Source organism: Aythya ferina (assembly GCF_964211825.1).
Source record: "Aythya ferina genome assembly, chromosome: 2".
Classification (NCBI taxonomy): Eukaryota; Metazoa; Chordata; class Aves; order Anseriformes; family Anatidae; genus Aythya; species Aythya ferina.
The window spans coordinates 47,909,800-47,936,789 of record NC_140297.1 but is presented as its reverse complement, the minus strand read 5'-3'; the positions used below and the strand labels follow the sequence as shown (position 1 = coordinate 47,936,789).

The 26,990-nt window shown below is 43.3% G+C and overlaps 1 protein-coding gene across 5 annotated transcripts in view; it reads left to right on the top strand.

The window, feature by feature from the left end:
• The window catches only part of KCNG2 (potassium voltage-gated channel modifier subfamily G member 2), a 74,067-nt gene that overhangs the window by 33,345 nt on the left and 13,732 nt on the right, over nt 1-26,990 (top strand). For 4 of the 5 annotated variants that reach the window (XM_084508919.1, XM_084508920.1, XM_084508922.1 and 1 more), the window contains 2 exons: nt 79-902; nt 22,787-25,154. In XM_084508919.1, coding sequence (XP_084365045.1) covers nt 159-902; nt 22,787-23,581 — 1,539 coding nt within the window. In that variant the 5' untranslated portion in view covers nt 79-158 and the 3' untranslated portion in view covers nt 23,582-25,154. Of the gene's footprint in view, nt 1-78; nt 903-22,786; nt 25,155-26,990 lie in introns of those variants that run through there. The other variant, XM_084508923.1, reaches the window with a different exon arrangement.

Sequence of the window (26,990 nt, the reverse complement as noted above, 5' to 3'; positions counted from 1 at the left end):
AAAAGTTTAATGAGATGAGGTTGTTTTTCACCTAGCAAAGTATTCATTTTGTTGTTGTTTAAAAATTCTGTTTCACAGACCAACTCTCCAATCAAGGACCAGATGCTCTTGTTTGAGTAGCCTCTACCTCCCTATGAACTCCATAAATGTATTAAGAAATGGCATTACTCACTGGAAATGCAGATCCTGCGTTCAGCTCCTACTCCTTCAATAACTTGGAAAGCTTGTGTGAAGTGCAAACCAAGAAAGGACTTTTCTACAAAAAGGCCAAACTTCTGCACCCTGGGGAAGACTTGTGCTGCTTAGCCCGCCTGGATGACCGGACCAGGTTTGTGATCATCAATGTAGGTGGCATTAAATACAAAATCCCATGGACCACCTTGGAGAACTGCCCCTTGACCAGGCTTGGGAAGCTAAAATCTTGCAACAATTATGATGAGATCATGAACATCTGTGATGACTATGATGTTAGCTGCAATGAATTTTTTTTTGACCGTAATCCTTGTGCCTTCAGGACAATCATGACTTTCCTGACAGCTGGGAAGCTGAGGCTGCTCAGGGAGATGTGTGCTCTTTCTTTTCAGGAGGAGCTTGTGTACTGGGGAATAGAAGAGGACCACCTGGAGTGGTGCTGTAAAAAGAGATTGCGACAGAAAGAGGAGGAGGCAGCTGAGGCCAGGCTGTATGAAGGGGAGATGGTATTTAGTGAAACTACGCAATGTGCCTTCCAGGACAATAGCCGACTGAGTTTGTGCATGAGAAAGCTCAGGGATATGGTGGAGAACCCCCACTCAGGGATCCCAGGAAAGATCTTTGCTTGTATTTCAATCTCTTTTGTTGCCATCACTGCAGTCAGCCTCTGTATCAGCACCATGCCAGATGTCAGAGAAGAAGAAGATCGGGTGAGTGCAGCTTTTCTCAGAGTAAAGTGTGTTTTGCGTTGTTGTCTCCTCATGGAAGGTGATAGGCAAAGTCGCTCTTGCAGGTATTGTATTCAGTATTTGCGATGTGGAGAGCTGGCCAGAGTTGAGCACAGCAAGCATTATGCACTTAATATTGAGGGAAGACGGGGCCAAGCTCTATCTTGCCAGCACATCTTTGCCAGTTTACACAAGTCGACAGCTTTATCTAACAGATTTGTTTACTGTTATCATGACAAGATGAAAAACTAGCTGTTGTGGTTATCAAAATTAGCCTTGCTTGGGAGTTAATGCTTTGAAGAGCATTCAGAGTTAAGAGCTAACAGATCAGTTTTCCTTAGAAGAAATTTAACGTACTCATTTTAATGAACCCTCAGTAACTCACTGTAAAAAACATATCTAACAATATTTTAATACTACAGGTGAGTTAAAGGGCAGGGAAGCTGAGGCAGAGATTTAACTGTAGAAACAGAGTAAATTTCCCAAGGATTTAGTGCTTTGTTTGTGCAGAAGTTCAGATTCCTAGAATTAACTGTATGTAGGCCAAAGAGGGTTCATGTGAAGACTGATAAAGGAGGACTTTCACAACTGAACTCAATGCATGCTGGAATGCAATCTAATGGGTTTGGAGTGGCAACTTTTAGCAGAGTTCATGGCCTCTTTAGTTTTATCCAGATCATAGAATAGAATCATAGAATCATGAAGGTTGGAAAAGAGCTCCAAGATCATCTGGTCCAACCATCACCCTACGAGCAATGTCACCCACTAAACTGTGTCCCTATGTGCCAGGTCCAACCTTTCCTTGAACACCCCCAGGGACAGTGACTTCACCACCTCCCTGGGCAACCCAATACCTCACTATTCTTTCTGAGAAGAAATGTCTCCTAATTTCCAACCTAAACTTCCCCTGGCACAACTTGAGGCCATTCCCTCTTGTCCTATCACTAGCTACCTGTGAGAAGAGGCCAACCTCCCAGCTCCCCACGCCTTCCTTTCAGATCCAAGCAAGATGCTAAAAGTTTGGGCTTCTTTTCTAGCCCAATGATCATTAAATGCATTTCTGAACTTCACCTCCCAAGACAGTACTTCATCCAGTCAAGTTCTGTCTACTAGTTGAATACTAAACTCACCTTAAAGCAGATCTCTTCTTGTGTGCCATCTCCTAGGTGCTGAATGGCTCATCACTCACTGCTATTAACAGAAAGAGAGTGGTCATTAACTGACAGAAGACATTTAGTGTTTTGTACTGTTGGAAGTAAAAGCATGCAGATGGAAAATGGGTCCATCAATTCCACAGCGACTCACGCTGCATTTGACTGAGTACTTTGTGTGCAGTTAAACCAACCTTTGCTTATATGCTTAGGTTAGATATCAACTGAGTTGTTTGATTTGAATCATTTAATAGCAGCAGTTCATGCCAAGAAAAAAGAAAAATATTTATTATGTTGCTTAATGGTTGATTCATTATGACACCTTTGTTTTCAAGGCTTTTTATCATACAAAATTTGAGGATAGTAGCTAAACTGGGTAACAGGTAAAGCTATACTGTCCTAATAATTAAAAATAATAATAAAAATTTTATTTCTAAAATGTATGCCTTTTACTCTAATTAAACAATAGTGCTCCAGTATGCTAGAATTTTAGGCACAGGAGGGATATTTTACGGTTGAAAACTGAGATGTATTTTATATTTAGATGTTCCTTGCTTTAAATGAGAGCTGAACAATTGCTTTCAGAATACTCTGTTGGAGTTTAGGCTCCTTACATTTTTACCAATGATCAGAACATGAATAGGGACTATTCACTAATAAAATTTTTTGGGAGGAAAAGCGTAATAAGAGGGACAGAGCAAACATATGAGAGAAGCATGGAGTTCTTGGTAATCTGTGGCCATTAAAAGGAGCATATTTTCATACAAGCAGGTACAAAATTGTGCAATGAAAATGAAGGCAAACTTACTCTTGCAAAAGTGGGGAGCCTCTAAACAGGATGTAGAGGACCATCAATGAAATATAAGTTCCTTTTGCAGTATAAAATCAAAAGGGTTAATACAATCCTTGAATTTGCAAGCTTAGGCAGTAGCGATTAGAAGGTGAAAGATAATTTTGTGCCTCTGTGCAGCATAGGTGAGAGTGACACTAGCATACTGCAGTCAGTTCTCACATTAACGTTTTTAAATGTTTTGAAAAATGGAAGAGGATGAAAAAAACTATCAATATTAGACACCTAGAGAAAATGCCATACTGTAAGAAATTTGAACATTTTCATTTATTTAGATTATCAAAAGGAACGTTGTAGGGTGACTTGATTAATCAAAAAAGAGCCTTTTATTGGGGGAGGGAAGTATATAAACTACAAGACCTTTAAATTAAGAAGAGAAAGGATGTATGGTTAAAATCTGAATACTAGTAAATTCATATGGGAAACTTGGTGTCAATGTTCAATGCCACAGTGATAAATTACTGGGGCAGTATGAAGAGAATTATTGGATTTTGTATTTTTTGATATTTTGAGTTCTAAGCTCAGTGCCCTGCTGGAAGGTAGCCCTTGGCGAAACAAATTCTAATTCATTTAGATATAAATTACTGATTTCAGTTCAAGTTGCAAAGGTGAAATACTTGTGATATAAAGGAGATCAGAGTAAATGATCTGATGTTTTCTTATGCCCTTAAATTCCAAAAGCACAGACCTTCTGCAAATAAGCTTTGTTCTGTCCTTTCCACAGAGAAGGACTGTGGACAGACTGGAAGCTGTTATTTTTTTTTTGAGATAAAAGTAATTCTGTAGCACAGAGCACAGGTGAGATATCACTTCTTACATAGCTTACTTCATGTCATGTTCCTGGCCTACTACTGAGTCAGAGCAAGTCAGCACTCTGAGTTGTAATTAGTCATTCCAGGAGTTATACACAATGACTGATTTTGGTCCTGCACAAGTGGATGTGAATACTTGTGTAGATCTTTTCAGCCTCAGTAAAGCTGGGCAAGGAGTCAGGCATCTGCCCACGTGGAGTGGCTTGTCGGAGCAGAGACCTAAGTTACAGACTCCTTGTGTGTCATCTGTACATGGCTCAGCAAGGCAAAGCAGCTCCTCAAATAATAGGTGTGGAGAGAAGAGAGCTCATGTGAATTCAAAGGCATGTTAATCGTCCTGAGCTGTATCCTTTAGAACCTACTATAAAATTCGTACCCATGGGTAGCTCATTGGTCTGATTTTGCAGTCTCCTAACAAGCAGAAATGTGTCTGCATCTCTTCTGGCTAAGGAACAAAAACAAACAGTAAATATTATTTCAAGGACGTGCAGTACTCAGTGTGTACATTTTCCAGGCTGTCTGGCTGGAGTTATTGTTGTTATGATTCTGTGTCAGAGCTGTTGCGGTAGGTACTCTGATTAACAAGCAATGGTCTTTTCCCTGAGCTGGCATTTTCTAGAAGAGATTTATATGCCACCTATCTGTCCTGTTATTGCTGCAGGGAAAGAGAGGACTTTATAATGAACCAAGTGTGCTGGAGAGCAGTTTTTCATACCCTGATCTCTTAATATGATCTGAAGGGACCAGCTGTTACTACCAGTGATGTGTTGAAGAGGTGTAAGTAAATGTGGGATCTTAAAAGCCTTAATTACCAAGTATATGAGGAAATCATAAAATCATTAAGGTTGGAAAAGACCTCCAAGATCATCTGGTCCAACCGTCACCCTACCACCAATGTCACCCACTAAACCATGTCCCTAAGCACCATATCCAACCTTTCTTTGAACATCCCCAGGGATGGTGACTCCACCACCTCCCTGGGCAACCCGTTCCAGTGCCTGACTACTCTTTCTGAGAAGAAATGTCTCCTCGTTTCCAACCCGAACCTCCCCTGGCGCGACTTGAGGCCATTCCCTCTATTCCTACCACTAGTTATCTGCAAGAAGAGGCTGACCCTCAGCTCCCCACACCTTCCTTTCAGGTAGTTGTAGAGATCAGTAAGGCCTCCCCTGAACCTCCTCTTCTCCAGACTAAATAACCCCAGTTTCCTCAGCTGCTCCTCACAGGACTTGTGTTCCAAGCCCTTCACCAGCTTCATAGTCCTTCTCTGGACACCTTCCAGGGCCTCGATGTCCTTCTTGTAGTGAGGGGCCCGAAGCTGAACACAGTACTCAAGATGCATTATTTTAGGTATCTGCTTATCTCTTTTAAAATACAGAAAAATAATCAATGATACATTTTGTTGTCTTTATTAGCTGATCCAGGTGTTCTAAATGACAGTGGCAATCCCTAGTGTCAAGAGTGGGAAAGGATAGTGTTCCCATGCACTGCAACCATCTTATCCTCATTAATGGTCACCCTGATTCATCACAAGTTTTACTCTTTTTGGAAATAGTATCAGATTTCAGGTGCTATACTACTATTAATAAAGCTGGCAGAATCAGATTCTAAACTACTTTTTACTTACCAAATTAGGACATACATTCTGTGATTTTTTTTATCATTTAGCTTTTGTTTACTAATTAAATCAAATAAATCCACCAATCCAGTGATGCACATGCTAACTGCTTCTGAAATTTGCAGGAAAGTGAAGTGGCTTAACCAAGTTGGGAATACATTACAGTAAAAGCTTTCAGAACACAGTAAGAGCTGAACATTAAGACATTAAGAGATTCATCTGAAAGCCAGGTGGTCATCATACTAGACTCTTCTTTTTTTTTCTTGGAGAAAAAAAGAAATTTCAACCATTTCTATCTAAAGAAGAAAGCTTCTTTCTTTTGTTAGGCAATCTTCCTCATCACAAAAAAAAAAAAAAAAAAAAAAAAAAAAAAAAAAAACCACGGTGAACAAAGAGATTAACATCAGCCATTTTGTCCTGATTCACAAAAGCATTTGTAGGGCTGAGTCCCACTGAGCTCAATCATTTGTAGTGGTATTGTGTAAAAAGCAGGAGAAGAAAATCAGATGGAACTTCCTTCTTCACTATGCTTTCTAATGCATTGGGAAAAGCTAGGCTAATTAAAGATGCTCTGATAAGAAGTTACAGTTCAGTAACCTTCAGCTGAAGAACGTTACAACAAAGAGAGACTCATAAATAATGAAGTTAATAATAGCTCATAAAGAAGCCTGAAACTATTTAACCTTCTAAGCTTAATTTGCACACTGTGCTTCGACTTTCATGAAGAGTAGATAAATTTTGAATGTGTGTTTTAAACAAAGTTGTGACTAAAGACTGCGGTTTGCAAAGGTACATGACAAACCTAATTTCAGACAAGGTTAAGAGAGTCTTGCATAACGAGTCATCAGGAGAAGCTGTTGATGTGTGTACAGGCTGGATGAGCAGACAGTGAGATGCGTTGAAAACTGGTTGAATGGACAGGCCTAGGCTGGTGATCAGTGGTGCAAAGTTTGGTTGGAGGCCAGTCTGGTCAGGGATCGTGGTGAACACCAAGTTGAACATAAGCCAACAATGTGCCCATGCTGCCAAGAAGGCTAATGGTATCCCAGACTGCATAAGGCAAAGTATTGCAAACAGGTTGAGGCAGGTCAACCTTCGCCTCTACTCAGTGTTGGCAATGTCAGTCCTGGAGTACTGTGTCCACTCCTGGGCTCCACAACTGAGTACAAGAGAGACATGGAGCTACTGGAGAGAGTCCAATGAATGGCCATAAAAATGATGAAGAGAGAGATGGGACTGTTCAGCCTAGTGAAGAGAAGGTTCAGAGGGAGTCTTATCAATGATACCTAAGGGATGGTACAAAGAGGAAGTAGGCAGGCTCTTTTCAGTGATGCCCAGTGACAGGAAAAGAGGCAGTGGGCACAAAATGGAACACAGGAGGCTTTGTCTGAACATCAGGTGACTTTACTGTGCAGGTGACTGAGCACTGGTACAGGTATTCCAGAGACCTAGTGGAGTCTCTCTCCTTGGAGATATTCAGAAGCCATCTGGACATGGTTCTGGGCAACGTGCTGTAGGTGGCCCTGCCTGAGCAAGGGAGTTGGACCAGACGACCTTGACCAGAGGTCCTTTCCAACCTCAACCATTCAGTGATTCTTTGATGATTAATGTTGATTTCTTTAGGTTTGTAGTCTAAATAGGTCATTAAATGAGGAAGAAATATAAGTATTTAGGGCCTCGGGGTGTCAGAAATGCCAACATTTTGTTGAATGAAAGATAGATACTACCTCATCTCAAAAGTCATGTAGTTTGAGGTACTTCTAAATGGGGAAAACTGTCATTTTTACATTAAGTCATCCACTGATTTCAGTGAAAAAGTATTGTAGAGGATTTTAACTCAGCAGCATTTGTGTTGCATAGATCATTTGTTTTCATGAATGAAAATCTTAATAAAATTGTAGCTTGTGTTTTTCTTTTCTTTATGGAATAAACTGTTACAGGAATTACGACACAGTCAACATAAAATGCGTATTTTTAAAAAATCCCATCTGGCATTACAGATAACTATTTACAGTATATAGGCACAAAGGGTGAGTTATTATAAAAAGAATCTTAAGCAATTGAACTAACTTATTTCCCTAGGGATCATCTGAGAATGTTTTATACCATTTCCACAGCTCTGCTGCTTAAATGCAAAAACAATGAGCTTTGGCAATATCAGCAGTTAAGGCATCTAACTGTCAGTACATCATACTGATGTAGTCGTCTCCCATATTGCTAGGTTGCGTTTTGTGTTCACTCTGGGCAGTCCACACCACAGCTAGCTGGGGGGGAGGAATGGAGGGGACCAAATAACTTGCTAAGATTTGTGACCTGCCTTTTCTACAGCATTGTTGTCAATGAAGTTCCTGCAGACTCCTAAGATTCATGTTCAGTTTCACTTTCACACAGTACTCACAGCACTGCAGAGCTGTATGTGAACTATAATTGAAGCATTTCTTATTTTTTTTCCATCATAAACTTAAGGTACATTTTCTGTTCAGATGGTGCTTACATTAAAATGTTAACATAAACACCAAATTATAGGCTTTGAGATAATCCTTTACCCACCACTTTAGTCATCAGAAATAAGCAAAAGTTTGTTTCAATGTTTGCATGCTCCATCTATTTCATGTAGTTTGATCTCCTGTAGTTCAGTTAGATTGTGAATGCTTTTGGACAGAAAACCTGAGTATGTTTGGAGACTTTATCATCACAAATAAAAATTGCATCTGTAACGCTATTCAGATACAAGTGCACATTCATCATATGTCAGCCTCGGAGCTAGGTTTCTAAGTAAGAATTTTTTTAATTACTATTTTCATCAATGAGACCATCTTAGTTCATACAAGATGCAGTCGCTGTATGATATCGTTACTATCTCAGACTGAGGAGTAGCTGCAAGTTTTCTCACAGTGCAAGTCTGAGTCATCGTGGTGTAGTCTCCCAGCTCCTATCTGACGGTCAGAGAAATTTGCTGTGCATGTTGCCTTTCAGGCAGCTGAAGGCTGACTGAAAGCAGTTGAAAATGATGTGGTTTGCTTCTGTGGATCACACACATACCTTTAAAATCAAGGAATTAAGGATCTCTCCACAATCTAAACTTTAAATGTTGAGTTATGTGGGTTGTTGGTTGTTTTTTTTTTGATTTGTGTTCATCATAGTTTAAACTAGGTAGGAAGGGGGATGGGGCTGAGGCTAGGATTGTTGGGGCTGTGCCAGGGGGAACAATGGCAAGGCCGGAGGATAAGGCAATGGCCCAGCTGAAGTGCATCTACACCAATGCACGCAGCATGGGTAACAAACAGGAGGAGCTGGAAGCCATCGTGCAGCAGGCAGGCTACGACTTGGTTGCCATCACGGAGACGTGGTGGGACCAGTCTCATGACTGGAGTGCTGCAATGCCTGGCTATAAGCTCTATAGAAGGGACAGGCAGCATAGAAGGGGTGGTGGTGTGGCTCTCTATATTAGAGAGTCTTTCGAGGTTGTAGAACTCAAGGTTGGGAATGACAAGGTCGAGTCCCTTTGGGTTAGGATCGGCAGGGACAACAAGGCTAGTGTCCTGGTCGGGGTCTGCTATAGACCACCGAACCAGGATGAGGAGACGGATGAGGAATTCTACAGGCAGCTGACAGAGGTTGCAAAATCATCAGCTCTTGTACTCGTGGGGGACTTCAACTTCCCTGACATATCCTGGAAGCACAACACAGCCCTGAGAAAGCAGTCTAGGAGGTTTCTGGAGAGCGTGGAAGATAGCTTCCTGACACAGCTGGTTAGTGAGCCTACCAGGGGAGGTGCCCTGCTAGACCTTCTCTTCACAAACAGAGAAGGACTGGTGGAGGATGTGATCGTCGGGAGCTGTCTTGGGCAGAGTGACCACGCAATGGTGGAGTTCACTATTCTTGGCGAGGCCAGGAAGGGGACCAGTAAAACCGCTGTATTGGACTTTCGGAGGGCTGACTTTGAACTGCTCAGGACACTGGTTGGTGGAGTCCCTTGGGAGGCGGTTCTGAAGGGCAGAGGGGTCCAGGAAGGCTGGGCGATCTTCAAGAGGGAAGTCTTCATGGCGCAGGAACGGTCTGTACCCACGTGCCCAAAGACGAGCTGGCGGGGAAGAAGACCGGTCTGGCTCAACAGAGAATTGTGGCTTGATCTTAGGAGGAAAAAGAGGGTTTATAAGCTTTGGAAAAGTGGGCAGGCCACTAAGGAGGACTTTAAAGAAGTAGCGAGGCTGTGCAGGGACAAAATTAGGAAGGCCAAAGCTCATCTGGAGCTCAATCTGGCTACTGCCGTTAAAGATAACAAAAAATGTTTCTATAAATACATCAACACAAAAAGGAGGACTAAGGAGAATCTCCATCCTTTACTGGATGCGGGGGGAAACTTAGTTACAAGAGATGAGGAAAAGGCGGAGGTGCTCAATGCCTTCTTTGCCTCAGTCTTTAGCGGCAATACCGGATGTTCTCTGGATACCCAGTACCCTGAGCTGGTGGAAGGGGATGGGGAACAGGATGTGGCCCTCATTATCCATGAAGAACTGGTTGGTGACCTGCTACGGCACTTAGATGTGCACAAGTCGATGGGGCCAGATGGGATCCACCCAAGGGTACTGAGGGAACTGGCAGAGGAGCTGGCCAAGCCACTGTCCATCATTTATCAACAGTCCTGGCTATCGGGGGAGGTCCCAATCGACTGGCGGCTAGCAAACGTGACGCCCATCTACAAGAAGGGCCGGAGGGCAGACCCGGGAAACTACAGGCCTGTCAGTTTGACCTCAGTGCCAGGAAAGCTCATGGAGCAGATCCTCCTGAGAGTCATCATGCAGCACTTGAAGGGGAAGCAGGCGATCAGGCCCAGTCAGCATGGGTTTATGAAAGGCAGGTCATGCCTGACGAACCTGATCTCCTTCTATGACAGAGTGACGCGCTGGGTGGATGAGGGAAAGGCTGTGGATGTGGTCTACCTTGACTTCAGCAAGGCTTTTGACACTGTTTCCCACAGCATTCTCCTCAAGAAACTGGCTGCTCTTGGCTTGGACTGGCGCACGCTTCGTTGGGTTAGAAACTGGCTGGATAGCCGGGCCCAAAGAGTCGTGGTGAATGGAGCCAAGTCCAGTTGGAGGCCAGTCACTAGTGGCGTCCCCCAGGGCTCGGTGCTGGGGCCGGTCCTCTTTAATATCTTCATCGATGATCTGGACGAGGGCATCGAGTGCACCCTCAGTAAGTTCGCAGATGACACCAAGTTAGGTGCATGTGTCGATCTGCTTGAGGGTAGGAAAGCTCTGCAGGAGGATCTGGATAGGCTGCACCAATGGGCTGAGGTCAACTGCATGAAGTTTAACAAGGCCAAGTGCCGGGTCCTGCACCTGGGGCGCAATAACCCCAAGCAGAGCTACAGACTGGGAGAGGAATGGTTGGAAAGCTGCCAGGCAGAGAAGGACCTGGGAGTGATGGTGGATAGTCGGCTGAATATGAGCCAGCAGTGTGCTCAGGTGGCCAAGAAGGCCAACGGCATCCTGGCTTGTATTAGGAACAGCGTGACCAGCAGGGCTAGGGAGGTGATCGTCCCCCTGTACTCAGCTCTGGTGAGGCCGCACCTCGAGTACTGTGTTCAGTTTTGGGCCCCTCGCTACAAGAAGGACATCGAGGTGCTTGAGCGGGTGCAGAGAAGGGCGACGAAGCTGGTGAGGGGCCTGGAGAACAAGTCCTACGAGGAGCGGCTGAGGGAGCTGGGCTTGTTCAGCCTGGAGAAGAGGAGGCTCAGGGGCGACCTTATCGCTCTTTTTAGGTACCTCAAGGGAGGCTGTAGCGAGGTGGGGGTTGGCCTGTTCTCCCACCTGCCTGGTGACAGGACGAGGGGGAATGGGTTTAAGTTGAGCCAGGGGAGTTTTAGGTTAGATGTTAGGAAGAACTTCTTCACTGAAAGGGTTGTGAGGCACTGGAACAGGCTGCCCAGGGAAGTGGTGGAGTCACCATCCCTGGAAGTCTTCAAAAGACGTTTAGATGTAGAGCTTAGGGATATGGTTTAGTGGAGGGCTGTTAGCGTTAGGTTGGAGGTTGGACTCGATGACCTTGAGGTCTCTTCCAACCTAGGAAATTCTGTGATTCTGTGATTCTGTGATCTTTTATCTAATTACCATGGAATGTGCAAATAAAAGACTAACAGCATGGTGTTCTCTGCAAATACGAAGATGTGGTGATAGTGGTGATAATGTCCTTTGGCCCCCAAAGATTCCCACAGGGAACTGTGCTTTGCCTGTGGTTCACCTGAATGGTACAGTCCTTAATGTAAAAGGAATATGTGTGTTAATCTTTCTTTTGTGGATCTGAATCTAAATCTGTATTGGTTATCTGCAGAGTGTTTCTCTGCACTGCTAGCTTGGGGATGAAGTAAGAATTGGGTAAGGCAAAATTCCTATTGACTTGTTCATAACTTTATGATGTACTAATGAACTCTGTCTACAAGGTATCTTCTCATGAATAAATAGCAGGCTTAGGTTTTCTTTTAAATATTGTATAAATATACTGCAATATAACATTAGTGATAAATAATTAAACAGCTAAGACGCTTCCATAAAAGCATTGGTAATTATGTCATGTTAACTTGTTTATGTTTTGTGCAATGTGTCTCACCCAGAAAATTGTACTCATATTTAGTTTCTTTTAAATGTCTGTGGCTCCACTGCCATAAACATCAATACCTACCAGTGGGCTTGAATCATCTAGGTAAATCATCCAGGGAGTCTTTGAAGCAATCTCATGATAATAGTTGTGTTGTCTCCAGTCACATTTGTAAAATCAATGCAGCTACTCAGTATAGCCTAGATTGTAATATTGTCAGGGAACAGCATAGCTTCTTCACCCCGTGGTTTGTGCCACTGCCTTTTGCAAGAGAGTTTGTGCTGTATGAGTATGTTTAATATTGTCCTAGTGTTTTTAAAGAGAGGAATCTTTCACTGATTTGTAACAAAAACAAGGTCTCTGTATTCATCTCAGATCTCCAGGGCATGTTGCTGTCCATCCCAGAGGTTTCAAATAACAGAAAGCAACCAGAGTTTTGATTGGCTAGATCTCATAGAAGTAGGCTGAGGTAATGAGCTGACTGGGCTGTGTACTAAAGCATTTAACGTTATACTTAGATTTTCATTGCTTAACGTGTCATGACTAAGATGAAGTATAGACATTCTTGAAATTGAGGACTTTTTATAGTGTTCATGGAGACATTTAAGTTCAAGACAAATTAAGAGAGGAGTGAGTGGTATACAAATCAGAAAAAAAAAAAAAAAAAGAAAAAGGTTAAAAATTTTACAATAGCTTTTTAACAAAGGCTTAAGAAAGGGCTGGAAGAAAACTACAAGGTTGATAGACTTTAAAAAGATAAGCATAATATTAGTTCCAAGTAAAACTATAAAAAATAATTCTGTTCAGAAGATGCCTCATTAGTCAAACAATATAATTTTATAAAGTTATGAAGTTTTCTGGAAAAAAATGACTTCTGGTGCAGGTACTTATACTTCTGTAAGATGTTTAAATCAGTGCCACATATCCTTTAATAAAAATGACATTTTTCAAAAACTTACCTCTAATATTAAATGTTTTACAAATTTCTATTAGATCTCAAAGTAGCAGAAAACTAACATCAGAAATCATCACCCAGTGACAGTGTATGTGGAAAGACATGAAACTGTTTCTGGTTTTGGTTCAGAGCTGCTTAGGTGTTTTGTTGATGGTTTGGTACATCCTGAGCTGTGCTTGGAACAGAAATTCCAGCACCTTTCTGAAAAGTTCACACACACACACAGAGTTTCTGGGGGCAGAAGCTGTGGATATTTTCTCCAAGTCCCTAGCTAGCTGCCTTTGTACACGGCAGAATTTCTGCCTAATTAATTCTAAGGTAAGTCACACAGCTTCAGCATCACAGGAAACACCATTGCCTTGGGCAGAAAGAAGAAATGTAGAAGAGTGCAGGGCTTCACAGTGGTCAGATTCATCATGCAAAAAATTCACCCACTTCACAAATTCAGAAATACAGCTCAGGGTGTTTTAATGCAAGGGCAATGCAGCAGCAGATTGCCAGCTGCAGCTGAGCCACTACACAGCAGGGGAGCAAATCTGCCCAGAGGCAAGACAGGCAAATCCTTCGCTTGTTTTCAGCTAATAGGATAAAGTGAAAGAGAGGGTTAAAAAAAGCAGGTTTGGAAAAACATGTAAGAGGAAAAGAATAAGCTTGACTCTGTCCTTCATTCCTCCAAGTTGAAAAAACAGACACCCCCCAACTTCTATAGCAGGTTGCAGGGTTGCAGGAACCAGTAAAACTAATTTGGGTCAGTAACATAGAACCAGCAGTGAGTGGGAGGCAGTAGGAGGAGAAAAGCCTATAAAATGGATTGAAAGAAAGGGAAAAATAGGGAAAATAAGAGGGAAAATAAGCTTTAAAATGCTTTAAAGAATCAGTTGTTCTCTTTAATCCAATTAGCAAGTTACAAAATGTGTGTGTGAGAGTGAGAATAAGAGTCTCTTTTAGTGTGTGAAGCAATCTTGAAAAGAAGAAAAGAATATGATGCTGGGCTTACAAGATTGAGAAGTGGGCCCACGTGTTAAACCACTAATGAGGTTCAACAAGTCTAAATGCGACGTGCTGCACCTGGGACTGGGCAACCCCGGACATGAGCACAGGCTGGGAGAAGAACTCACTGAGAGCAGCCCTGCAGAGAAGGACTTGGGGGTTCTGGTGGATGAGAAGCTCAACACAAGCCAGCAGTGCTCGCTTGCAGCCCTGAAGGCCAACTGCATCCTGGGCTGCATCAACGCAGGGGTGGCCAGCAGGGGAGGGAGGTGATTGTACCCCTCTGCTCTGTCCTTGTGAAGCCCCACCTGGAGTGCTGCACCCAGGTCTGGGGGCCCCAGCACAAGAAGGCTGCAGAGCTGTTAGAGCAGGTCCAGAGGAGGGCCACAAAGATGACCAGAGGGCTGGTGTACCTCCTCCATGAAGAAAGGCTGAGAGAGCTGGGGCTGTTCAGCCTGGAGAAGAGAAGGCTGAGGGGGTGACCTCACTGCAGCCTTTCAGTACTTAAAGGGGACTTGTAAAAAAGATGGAGAACAACTCTTTGCTCAGTCAGATATTGACAGCATGAGGGGGAATGGTTTTAATCTAAAAGAGGGGATTTAGATAAGAGGTTAGGAGGAAATTCTTCACTCAGGAGGTGGTGAGGCACTGAAACAGGTTGCCCAGAGAGGTTGTGGATGCCTCATCCCTAGAGGTTTTCAAGACCGGGTTGGATGAGGTCCTGAGCAACCCCACCAACCAACTAGTGGGTGGTGTCCCTACCAATGGGAGGGGATTGGAACTGGATGATCTTTGAGGTCCCTTCCAACCCAAACTATTCTATGATTCTTAGGAAGCTCACAGTTGTAGAAATGGTATATCTGTATCAAGATAAAAAAAGAAGACCTGAAGGTCTGAAAAGACCTCTAAGATCATGTGGTCCAACCTTTTAAAAATCATCATTCTTTTATGTGTTGCTGTCGGTAATACTGGCAGTGGCACTGATAAACAAATCCTTTGCACTGAGCTCCCTGAGGTTAGGCTGGGCAAGCAATGCCTGGTCCAAGCACGACAGGCTTTGTGGGAGCCACGTACACACATTGCCCTTGCGTGCTTCCCACAGGGAGGATCTGCTGCAGAACAAAGCCGCTAGAAAGAAAGAGATATGGGCAGTGGCCTGTGAAATCTTGCTTTGAATGCTGTGGCAGCTCTTAAATTTCAGATATAGTATCTTATTCTCATGGACCTATGTCTACTTGTGTAGCTGTTAATCTTCAGGCAATTTCCAAAGGTCACTGAGAGATTATCAAATTGCCAAAGCAGAGCCCAGATACAGCTCACTGCTGTTTTGACTCAGAGTATCTGTTCACAAAAATGATGGCAAACAAGTTCTTGAACACAGAGGTCATAGGGCTCTGAATGTCATTACTAGCCCACTTACTGTCTTACACTGTCCTTTAGATTAATAACAATCACAGAATCACAGAACGGTTGAGGTTGGAAGGGACCTCTGGAGATCATCTGGTCCAACTCCTTTGTTCAAGCAGGGACACCAAGAGGTTGCTCATGACCATGTAGAGATAGCTTCTGAGGGAAGTGAGGGAAGTTTGAGTTATCCTGTTTGACTTTGTGCTGAAGAGGACTAGAGAACAATAATTAAGGGTTATGCAATAAAGAATTAAAGAATGAAAAGGATTAAGTCCTATTCTGTGGACTGAGATGGGGACTAAACATCCAGGCAGTCAATTAAGATTACAGTATTTTCAGCTAGTCCACATAAATCTGTGTGAGAACATTTGACCACACCATTAAACAGTGCTTCTCTTCATCCCTTTGTAATATTTACAGACAGCATCTGTGCCTCTTTTCTACCTTCATTTAATGGTGGCAAACAACTCAAATGCAATTAATTGTCTGTTTCTAAGGTAGTTTTTCCATTCTACTAATCATCCAAGTAACCTTGGGTTATTACTTTCTCAACTCATTCCAGTTTGAACCATCCTTCTTGAACATGAATGGTTCTTGAAGAAATCAAATCCTTCACTTACATCTTGCAATCTGTCAGTGAGCTCCACATACAAATGTTGTTTATTTCTTCTGAAGTAGTAGCGTAGCCCCTCTCTCCTCGTGTGTAGTGTGATCAGACTGAGAGATAGCAGCAGCTGGCTGCTGGGGCACATACCATTCCCTCAAGTCAGTCACAGAGTCTGAGGAGTTTTTAAGGTCTTAGATGTCTTTACATCCCCCCCAGCCTCTCCAGATGAGGTATTGCTCCATTACTGATAATCATCTGAAGAACAGGGAGGTTGATCATGTTCTATTTCATGGATATTTATGGTCTCTTTTATTCTTTACATACTTCTTCTTCCTTGGAGTTCACAGTTTTTGGTTGCTTTCCATAAAGCACAGCCAGATAACACTCTTTTCCCTCCAACAAATGCTGTTGCTTTTTGAGATGTGGGTTTTAAAAGTAGGTGCAGCTGTGAGGAAAACTGGTTGAGAAGAAGATGCTTATGAGAGGTTGTTCTGTGCACCTGTAGGACGAGTTATCTGCTTTCCATTCTTCCCAGAAATTCTTGTATCTTCCTCCAATATTCAGATACATACACCCAATCTGTGCAGTCAGAGTGCAGCTGTTAAGAGGTTTACAAGATTTTCAGGGAAAAAGGGTAAATCGGTCTCAAGGTTCAACATTTACAGCTTAGTAACATTTATGGCTGGCAGTTACCATAGTCTGTAGGCACCTCTTGTTCCTGTTGGTGTTCCATGGTTATTTGCAGCTTCACCAGCAGATTAAAAGTTACGGGCTGAAAGGTATTGAAAAGTGGTGATTTGTGGCTGTGTTGTATTGGAGGTCAAAAGGAATTCAGAGAGAGAGCAGGTATAGCTCCTGCCCATCTCCTCTGTTCTCAATAAAGTTCTGTGGAAAAAAAAAAAAAAAAAAAAAAAAAAAAAGCTATTTTATATCAGTAATACCACTGCAAACTGTTAGTGACAATCCTCCTCAATAAAGGCAAGACTTCTGTTATCTCTTCTAGCAACTAGCTGAAGCACAAACTGAGCTCTAGCTCCAGATCAAAGCGTCTACAGCAAGAACTAGAGGGTTGTACTGTGGCCCCTTGGTGGCTTGACAAACAGATAACACTACTTTGAATTCACAGCCAGAGAGCTGTGAGGACAGACTGTGCAGCATCTGAATCATCTTTGCTCAGGAGCACAAGAAATGCTCAGAGCAGGCTGGCTGCCAGTTCAGGCTGACCTCAGTTTTAATGGCAGAAGTACTAAATTGCAGTAACTGAGTCTGTCAGTGGCCACCAGGAGAGGGGAGCATGCCTGTGCCCAAGGAGGGGGGTTGCTCTGCCATTCCAGCACTCCAGTGGTGGGTCATGTAGCAGAAGTCGTACACCCATCCTTGCTGTGAAAATTGGCTGGGTACTTTTATCAGAAAATCGCTTTTCATCCCGAAATTGCTTTTCATCAGAAAATGCCAGTGGGAGCAGAACCTTTGTGTCTTCTTTGTGTGTATGCCTGGTAATGCTGCTGGCTTTGCCGGAGCTTCTGTCAGGAAAGGGTTCTTAGTTTCGGAGTGATGCTCAGGACCTTGACGCAGTAAGGCCGGGCCACGCTGGGACAGGGACAGGGGCAGGTTTCCACACTCGTGTTTCAGAGCAGCAGCTGGGTCTCTCATCAGCCAGGCAAGCACACTGATGATTAGGCCGCTGAAGTGTGTCTGGGGAGGGAAGGGGATGTGGGAAAGGTGTGTCTGTCCCCCAGACCTCTCTGCAGACAGTCAGTAAAGCGAGCAGCTCAGCCTCACACCCAAATCTGGCAAGAATTAGATAAAGCACCGGGCTGGGGGCTGTCTCGCGCTTTGCAGCTATAGACAACCCTTGTATAAGGACCTTTGTCTGCAGGTCTCTGTGATGCTGATCTCCAGTGCTGAGACTGTCGTTCCACAGAATCTCTTATTTAAAAAATAACTTGATTTGTCATGCACAGAGCAGCATTCAAAAAACAAGACCCAAAATGCCCAAGTGTCAAAAGGCAAGTAAACAAGGATCCCAATAATGTTCTAGAAATGTCATGATTTTAAAGCTTATGTAAGGATTTTTTTATGCAATTCCTCTCATGGTTTTGTTGTTGTTGTTATTGTTTCCTTACCCTACAAACTGGACAGGGAAGGAAATCCTTCTCTATACGGGTAAAGGGGGTGGCACTGAAACTTCTTCCTTGAAAGTACTGTGGAGCTACTGAACATGCAAAAATGCATGCAAAACAACACAAGAGCTGGGATGGTTAAGAGATGATCTGGCTTTTGGCATCTTCTCATACCAGAGGGGGGAGATGGCATCAAAGCCTGTGAGAACCTAGAGAAAAGTCAAAATTTCTTCTCGGGAAATCAGAGGAAAAATCAGGGGAAATCAGACAAAACAAGGATCAAGAAGTCACGTAACAATGTCTAGAATTTTTCTGAGTCACAGTCCAGGGAACGCCAGTGGAAGGAACCCCACAACCAAACCACAACATTTCTGAGGCGGATGAAACTTTTAGGCTATGTAGAGCAGTGAGTACAGTCGGGTTTGAACTCCAGTGACACCAGCTTTTCTTTATGTAATTTTCTCAGTAGTTCTTTTGGCAAAGAGAATCTGTCCCCAGAAGAAAGGCACTGCAGTTGGCTTTTTGACAGCAAATTTCTGTAAATCCTAGTGAAAGAGACTCACTTTAATTTGACTGCACAGAATTATTCACTAAGACATTCTGTCTTTTCTTTTTTTGTGTCCTGAGTTGACATTAGCACGTGTCCCCAAAATCCTGTGTAACTGCAGATGTATTTTTACTATACCACTGCTTTTTGTAATCAAAAGTCTAAGACATTATTTATTTAATGTTATGGTTACATATGTATTAAAAAATACATATGTTAGGTTTTTAGTATTAAAAAAAAAAAAAGTGTAATGGGAGTGTCATTTGTGATTGCTGTTCATTTATTTTTTTGTTGTTGTTTAGACCCCTAAATGACAAGAAGAAATCAAACTGTTGTGAAAACTAAAAAAACTTTTTTTTTTATCTGTGGCCCATCTTTATAAAACTAGGTATGAAAATGTAACCATAAAAATGTATCAGTTAGATTACCAGACAAAGAAATATGGTTAGTCAGATTGAGAGCTAGCTAAGAGCTTTTTTACTTTGAAAAAGTAAAAAGCAATATGTAGTTGTTGATATATGTGTTTATAGCTATGATATAACTTCATCTTTTTATGAGAACATGCAGCATTGATACGGATCTGTTTTGGGCAGGACACTATCCAATTCTGTTAGGACTTGTTTTTCCTATATTCCAATGGCTGGTTCATTCTTGGTTGCCCTTTTTCCCATGTGTGTGTTTCTGTACTTTTCTATTTGTTTTCTTGAGTAGAAAAAAAAAAAAAATCAAAAACCTAAGCACAGTTACAGCATCTGGATGGACTCTTAAATGCATTGTTAAAAAAAATTAGAATGAGAATATTTGCTGTTTTTTTACAATGTTGTTATCAAGGGGAAAAATCTGCAAGCAAAAGCAGCTGCAGCCAAAAGAAGCAAAGTGCAAGGAGCATGAAACATGCGTTCGTTGTTTCTGTTTGTGATTTCATCTGAAGATTGTAACAGGTCATGCGTAGATGTAATTGAAACATGGTCCAGAGAAGGGGAAGACATTTAATTAATGCAAAAAGGCCTGTGGCAGGTTAACTGACACACAGGTCTGCTTTCTAAGACCTGCTCAAACCCTCTTATCCTCAGGACAGTTTTTGGACAGAGCTGGGCTTGTTTAGATTGCAATAGGTTAATAACGATACGGAGAAGGAGTAATACTTTGCTGAAGATAATTATGCATCAGCTAAAAAAGGGGATTGTTTCATCCCATTAAAGTGAGCTCCGTGTATCAGAGCATTATCGCTCCTCTCTACTGAAAGTAAACATCGCAGCATTTGCAATGTCAGCTGCAGAAAGTGGGAAGAGTGGGGAAAAGCCAGAGCCCCCCATCAGTTCCGGATGGAGTACATTTCGGCTCTTCATTACAGTGATGGGTAAAGATGCTGGTTTAATTCTGCTGAATTGGATGGCCCAAACTCCGGATACAGCCAAGCGTTTCATGCTGAGCTGAGTGCAGCTTGCCAGGCTGCTCCTGCGCTTGCTTTTTTGATGTAGTTCTGCAGGAGACTGGAGGCATAAATAGCAAAGCTGTGGATTTGTGAATCTACCCAGGATAAACATGTCACAATGTAGGAAGGCAGACAGAGTCTTATGGAAGACATCTCCTCTGGTATTCCATTAATGGAGAACAATGTTCACTCCTCTTTGCTCCTATACCAAAATTCATAGACAGAATTACTTGGGAATGTTGCCTTCCCTTCTGCACCACGTGGGATGGAATACTAGACACCAAGTTAACTATTAAATATCTTAACATCTTCATAGGTTTATTCCAAGGCTGAATTATCCATAGGCTTCACTGACCTTCCTTAAACTTTTAATGGCATGGAAAACACATAAAAATAAAGACCACTTCTTGTCAGATAGGTCTGTTAAAGCAGGCTACATTTTAGTCTCCTTGCATGGTGGTCCAGGTAGTGATCTACCATTCAGAGAAAGGAAATGTGCACATTGGTGGGTTTTTGTTTTGTTTTGTTTTGTTTCCTTCTTGTCTTTTCTGCTGCTTCACTTTAGCCAGGATTATTCTTCTGTAGGTTTTCTTCAGAAAGCCTCAGTTTGATCCTTTTGTGTAAGAGCAAGGATAGTGTCAAGAGCTGCAAATCGCCTGCAACCATTGCCCTTAGGAGTGAGAGCAAGCATATCCTGATAAACTAGATTTGTGCAGTGGGATGAAAGCTTCTTTGTTCGTTACCTAATGGAAGAAGAACCTCCTAACTTAATTATGACGTGAGAGGAGCCCCTAAAAACAGCATTTTGTCCCATGTGTTATGTCTGTGACAAAAATACTTATGACCATATTAGTGTAGTGAGGCAGATACAAATTCTAGTCTTCATACCTATCAAAATTAGAGAGGAAGTTGATTACAGGCTGAGCTACTACATCAGGAAAACCAGATTCTCTCCTCCCTGTGATATGCTTAAGATCTTGGCAGGGCAGCAATTTCAATGGGACAAGTAATTAATTTTCTTTCCATACCAGAATGCCCTCCGGGAGACAATGGGAGGTACATGTACATCATGCCAATAGGAAGCTGATTTAAAAACAGCTTGAAGTACAAAGCGCTGCAGCCTTTCTTGGTGTTTTATACAAGGATCACAAAAGCAGGATCTGAGGATTCCTATCTTAAATGTGAAAGGGGAAGAACACCTCAGCACTTTGGATAATATCTTGGGGTAGCAGGGCTTTTGTATTTGAAATGTGTATCCAGTTACTCCCTCGCAAGTTGGGGAATGCTGTAGTTAGCGACTGAAGAAAAATCTGTTACTTTTTTTGCTGTTATGTTTAACAACAAGAATAACAGAATGTATAAACACTTAGAGAAGTGATGAAAGTAGGATGTGTCACTGTGCAGTAAAAATTTCCTCAGCTCTGTCTCACAGAAGACACCTGTGGTGAGCGTGTGGGCAGAAGTTGTTTATAGATGTGCCAGATTCTGAGATTGGCCATTGGTGAAACAGGCCTCTCCCACTGACACAGCCTCACAGCCCTTTAATGAGATTTTATCGCTATGATTTAGCATAGGCAAGCAGAACGATGTTTTACATTCATACCTAATAGCTGGTGTGTTCAGTGGGAGTTACATATCCCTCCAGTGTGGATGTATTCCTGCATGGTTACAAGAGTTTTCATGAACTCTTCCAAGTCAAACTGATTCACCAAATAAATATACACTTCCCATAAATAAATATACACTTCCCTTCCGCTCAAAGCCACCAGTGTATTAACACTTTTATGTGAGCATTTAGAGAGAAAACAGCGCTAGCCCTATAATTGTCCACATCAAAATCTATTTAAAGAAGCTGGTTATTATTCAGCTGGAGTTACCAGCAGTGAAGTAGAGGAGAATTGCCACAGTATTTCTGCTGTTGAATTAACAATCAAAGAACAGTCATCATCACCATTATTGTTTGTTTCTGTTCACATGTTCCAGATGCTCGTTTACAGGCTTTGTAAGGAAAGAAGTAAGGTTCTGTTGATTTTCCACTCATTGAGCCTGGGGCACTTTTTTTTCCAGTGCTTTTCTACCTCAGAAAGCTTGTGGGGTCATCATGGTCATTGGTTGTTATAGGTTAGGTAATTTTAAATGGTCCATGGAGTTCCTCCTATTTTTCTTTTAGAAATACCTACATTTGTCAGTACTTCCTATGAGCTTTTGGCTATAGGGCTAGTGGGTTAATAAATGCTCACTGGCGTTTCAAAAACATTCTGTATTCCGTGAATAATAGATTGTAGGTGACTCCAACCACACAACATAAAATCTGTGGGTGTTTATCAGCCATTTATAAGCAATTTATCATTTATCAGGAGGGGATGGTGCAATCTTCCATTTATTAAGGTCTGTGAATCATGTACTAATCCTTTCTGCAGAATGTTAAAGGCTTGCTCAGAAATGAGACGTGAGACGCTGGCTTTTCAGCAGGGGCTGTCCGACTGGCAGCTGATAACATCACAGCAAATTCTTGGCAGCCCTGGGACACTCCAGAACATCGTTAACCTGTCCTGCAGCCAAGCACACAGTTAGTTGCTCTGTTTTTCAGTCATTCATTCCAACTGCTCTTAGCAGTAATGATTTTACTTTGGTAGCTAGCGATTTGTATCGATGTAACATGCTATTGGTACTTGCCTTCAAGAACTCCTACTTGGTGTTTCTTTGGTTTGCTCTCTGGCTAAATCTTTTTCTTCCCCCCTTTTTGTTTTTCCTGCTCCTCTTTTCCCCAGGGTGAATGTTCACAGAAGTGCTACAACATCTTTGTGCTGGAGACAGTGTGCGTGGCTTGGTTTTCGTTTGAGTTCCTCCTGCGATCCATCCAGGCAGAGAACAAGTGTGCTTTCCTGAAAACCCCACTCAACATCATCGACATCCTGGCTATCCTGCCTTTCTATATCTCTCTCATTGTGGATATGGTCTCTACAAAAAACAGCAGCAAGCCTGGCGGAGGAGCAGGGAACAAGTACCTGGAACGAGTGGGCCTGGTGCTGCGCTTCCTGCGGGCTCTGCGCATCCTCTACGTGATGCGATTAGCACGGCACTCGCTGGGGCTGCAGACCCTGGGGCTCACCGTGCGCCGGTGCACGAGGGAGTTTGGGCTCCTCCTGCTCTTCCTTTGCGTTGCCATGGCCCTCTTCTCGCCACTGGTATATCTGGCTGAGAGCGAACTGGGAGCCAAGCAAGAATTCACAAGTGTCCCCACCAGTTACTGGTGGGCTGTCATCTCCATGACCACTGTTGGCTACGGGGACATGGTGCCTCGTAGCATCCCTGGACAAGTGGTAGCCCTGAGCAGTATCCTGAGCGGTATTTTACTGATGGCCTTCCCGGTCACCTCCATCTTTCATACCTTTTCCCGTTCCTACAGTGAGCTGAAGGAGCAGCAGCAACGAGCAGCAAGCAGGCAGATGCGCCAGCTAGAAGAGAGCACCAAGCTCACAGGTGGTGACAGTGTTGCATCCCCAGTAGATGCTGCCAGGGAGGTGGGTCAGCCAGCAGTGGACCAGGAAGCCAAAAGAAGTTAATTCTCAACAGTTAAAGTGAGTTGGCAGTACAAGAAGCAGTAGACATGAGGTGGAGGATCAATTCTGCAACCAGAACCTCCTGAATTGCATAAATTAGGGGCAGACACACACAAGATTTTCCCCAAAGACCAACTTTTGATCTTAAGGGCCTACTGAAAAGTGTCCCTAGGAACTCTACCAAGTTCGGCTCTGCTCCATCACTATTTGTAGGGCATTTCTTTTCTATTGAGCAACTGGTTTTGGCAACCTCAAGGAGCAGCTGTTGAATGCAGCCAGCCAGGAGGATATATTGAAGCACCAAGAGTCCACACCGGGGTGCTGTTTGGTGGGGCAGTGAATGTGCTGCCTCCTCCCTGCTCTGCGACACCGTGCTCGACATGCCGAGTGAGGGGTTTCCCCTGGTGTGCTCCATGCACAGGGAGTTCGTTTTGGCAGCTCCACGGAGGAACATGAATCTCAGACAAGCAAAGGGATGAGGGGGAGAGAAGGGCAGAAATAACTCTTCGGCTTTCACAGGGGCTTGGTTTTGTCTGTCTTACAAATCAGGCACCGCCAGCTGCCAGCTCCAACGTGTGCTCTAGCTCAGTACGCGCTATTTAGTAAATATGCATATTTACCACAGTGAGCTCTGTATCTTAGCCCCATGACAGAAATATACATAGAAAATCTTCCCGACTGTTGTACTGAATTTTGAATTGTTGGTTTTCTTTTTTTTTCTTACAGTTGAATATAAGAAATACTTTTACAATTCACAACATTTCTCCATTTTCTTTTAATGCTTTCCATCTCCCATACATCAAAACCACGTTTAACAGAAGAATAAACCTCAAATACGTCCTGCCCAAGAAGGGGAAGGTGATGTTATACCGGCAATGACTCCCAGTTCTGCATACTCTTCCTCAGTGACTGCAGTCAGGACCAGTTCAAATTGAGTAAAGTCAATGAGACTCCTCCAGTGGCCTAAGCTGCAGCATAGCAGCTGTGAGCTACGTTAGGAGTAGGCTTTTTTCCCCACTACTAAGAAAAAGATGATCCTGTCATCTAAAAATCAATATTATTGTTCTGTCTGTTCCCCCCAGCTCTCAAAAAAAAAAAAAAAAAAAAAAAAAAAAAAAAAAAAACTTGTCAGTTGAAAGGGAAAATGAGTATGGTGTCATCTGCATGTTGTTTACTGCTGCTCGTCTCATGAGCTTTCCAGTCCTCTAATGGAGCCATGTAGCTGGTCTAAGTCAGTGCACTGTGTGCATTTTTAAGTATTCCTAGAAGTGGGATACTTCAGGAGACAGCAGGAAACAGGGCACAAATGTCTCTTGTACCTACAGCTCCATTGGTATTAGCAGAGCTGTAGGACCAACCCCGTGGTATCGTCCTTCATATTCACCTCATACCAGGAAGGGAACAAAATATTAAAGGTGGGTTTGTTGGTTTTTTGGTTGCTTTTTTTGCCTCAGCTTATAGCACCAACCCTACACTAGCAGAGTTCTGTATTAAGCCATTCCTTATAGGAATGGAGCAAGGGGGGAAAAAAAGGTTACACTTGATTTTAATAAAAATGGGAAGCTGTGTTGCAGAACAAGTGCCTCTAGTGATGCTTACAAGTTGCATTACGGGGGGAAGGTGATGTTTCTCTGTGCTGGCATGTGCCTGATGGAGTCAGCAGACAAGACACACACACATACGCACACACATGCAGCCTCTGCTCGGGACAGCCACGAATGCATTTTGCAGGGAGGGGAGGGCTCGATTCCCTCTCAATGCCACCTGCCTAGGGAAGGGAGCTTCGTGTGCCTGTTTCTGGGGATGGGAGCAGGGCTGTGGAGGCACATGGCTATGGGAGGCTCCCAGCATCAGGGCTGCAGGACACACTCTGGGCTTCGTGCTTGCAGCCACCAGAGCTGCAGCGCTGGCACTGCTCCCTTGCTGCCGCAGCAGAGGGTGCCTCAGGGAAGCACAGCCATGCCAGACACCCCTGAGCACTGCTGTGAGATGTGAAGGGAGCACACTGAGCCCAGGCACTCAGCAGGCTGTATCTGGGTCTCCAGTCCCCTGGCTGCACTGAGTTACAAACAAACTCAGGGCTGTGCCACCAGTCACAGCCTGCTGCCACACGGAGCTCGCTTTCGTGTGCCAGGCGAGGAGGGTGATGGATGCCACCTGTGCTGACTCAGACTCCTGGCAAACCAATACCAGCGTTAGGTTGCTGTGACTCACTGAGAGATTTGAATTTATTTTTTCTTAAATCCTGACAGAGGAGTTTCTTGCATCAAGGCTTATTAAGGTTTAACACTGAGGTTCAGCATTGCGGCTGGGTAAATCCAGCAAAGCGAAGAACGTGGGTGGGCAAGGCATGGCACGGCGATGAGGGGGGGACAGCGCATTTTATGATGTCTTGGTGTGCATTCAGGTGAAAGCCTTCCGTGGTACTTATGTCCCATGCACATCCCCTTCAGTTCAGAGCTAAATCTCTGGTGTGAATGCAGTGAGCAGCGGCCCCTCAAAGGGTGCAGAACACATCTCCTCAGGGGGGTAGGGCCCATGAACTTTCATCAGTACTAGTTTACTCCTAACAGCTTACTCACCTTAAAGCAGACATCCTTGCAGAATGAAGAGCTTCACGCTTGCAGTGCTAGCAAATAAGCTTTAATTAATGCCTCCCATGGTCCTACAGCGTGAAAAAACTACCCTGAGACAGCTAACTGCAGCTCTGCAGCTGTGCAGCAAAAGTTGACACCCATTATTGCTGCGGTCCATCAAGTTGCTATTGTCCTACAACAGCGAGTTCTTTGTATTTTCAAAAGGCACATAATTAATTCCAGCACACACGGATTTTTAATAAAGTGACAAAACCCACTCATCATGTTTGTTAGTTGAGGTCTGACTTTTAATAAAGTTTCATTTTATCTATTGAGATGACAGATGAGGAGACAAATATAAACCAGGAACCTTTTAAACAAATTATTTTTGGAACCTGTATAAAGTTCTGGTGCACACATTGCCAGACATGAAAGATACCCAGAGGACAGTGAGTTCCCCCCAGCATAGCTGTTATTATGAGTGATGGCTATTACTTTTGATCAATAGCTGGAGAATTGTTGGTTTTGTGTGTGGTTGTTTTCCTTGACATGGCACATGAATGATTTAGGGCCATTTATCACTAACTAGAAAAATGCTGTGCTAGTGCCTGCATGCATGCCAGTGCCAGTAGATAGCTATATATACTTCTTGTGAAGCACAATCTAACACTTCATGGTTGCAGCACATTCTCTTTGCATCAAAGAAAAAAAAAAATGTCCTCTCTGGCATGGGACTGAGATGTCTGAGAGCTAAAAATGTGGTAACACGCTTGTAAAGGGACAGTGTTAGAGGGAGTGGCACAAAGTCAGGCACAATTCCTGCTACTGGTATGGCA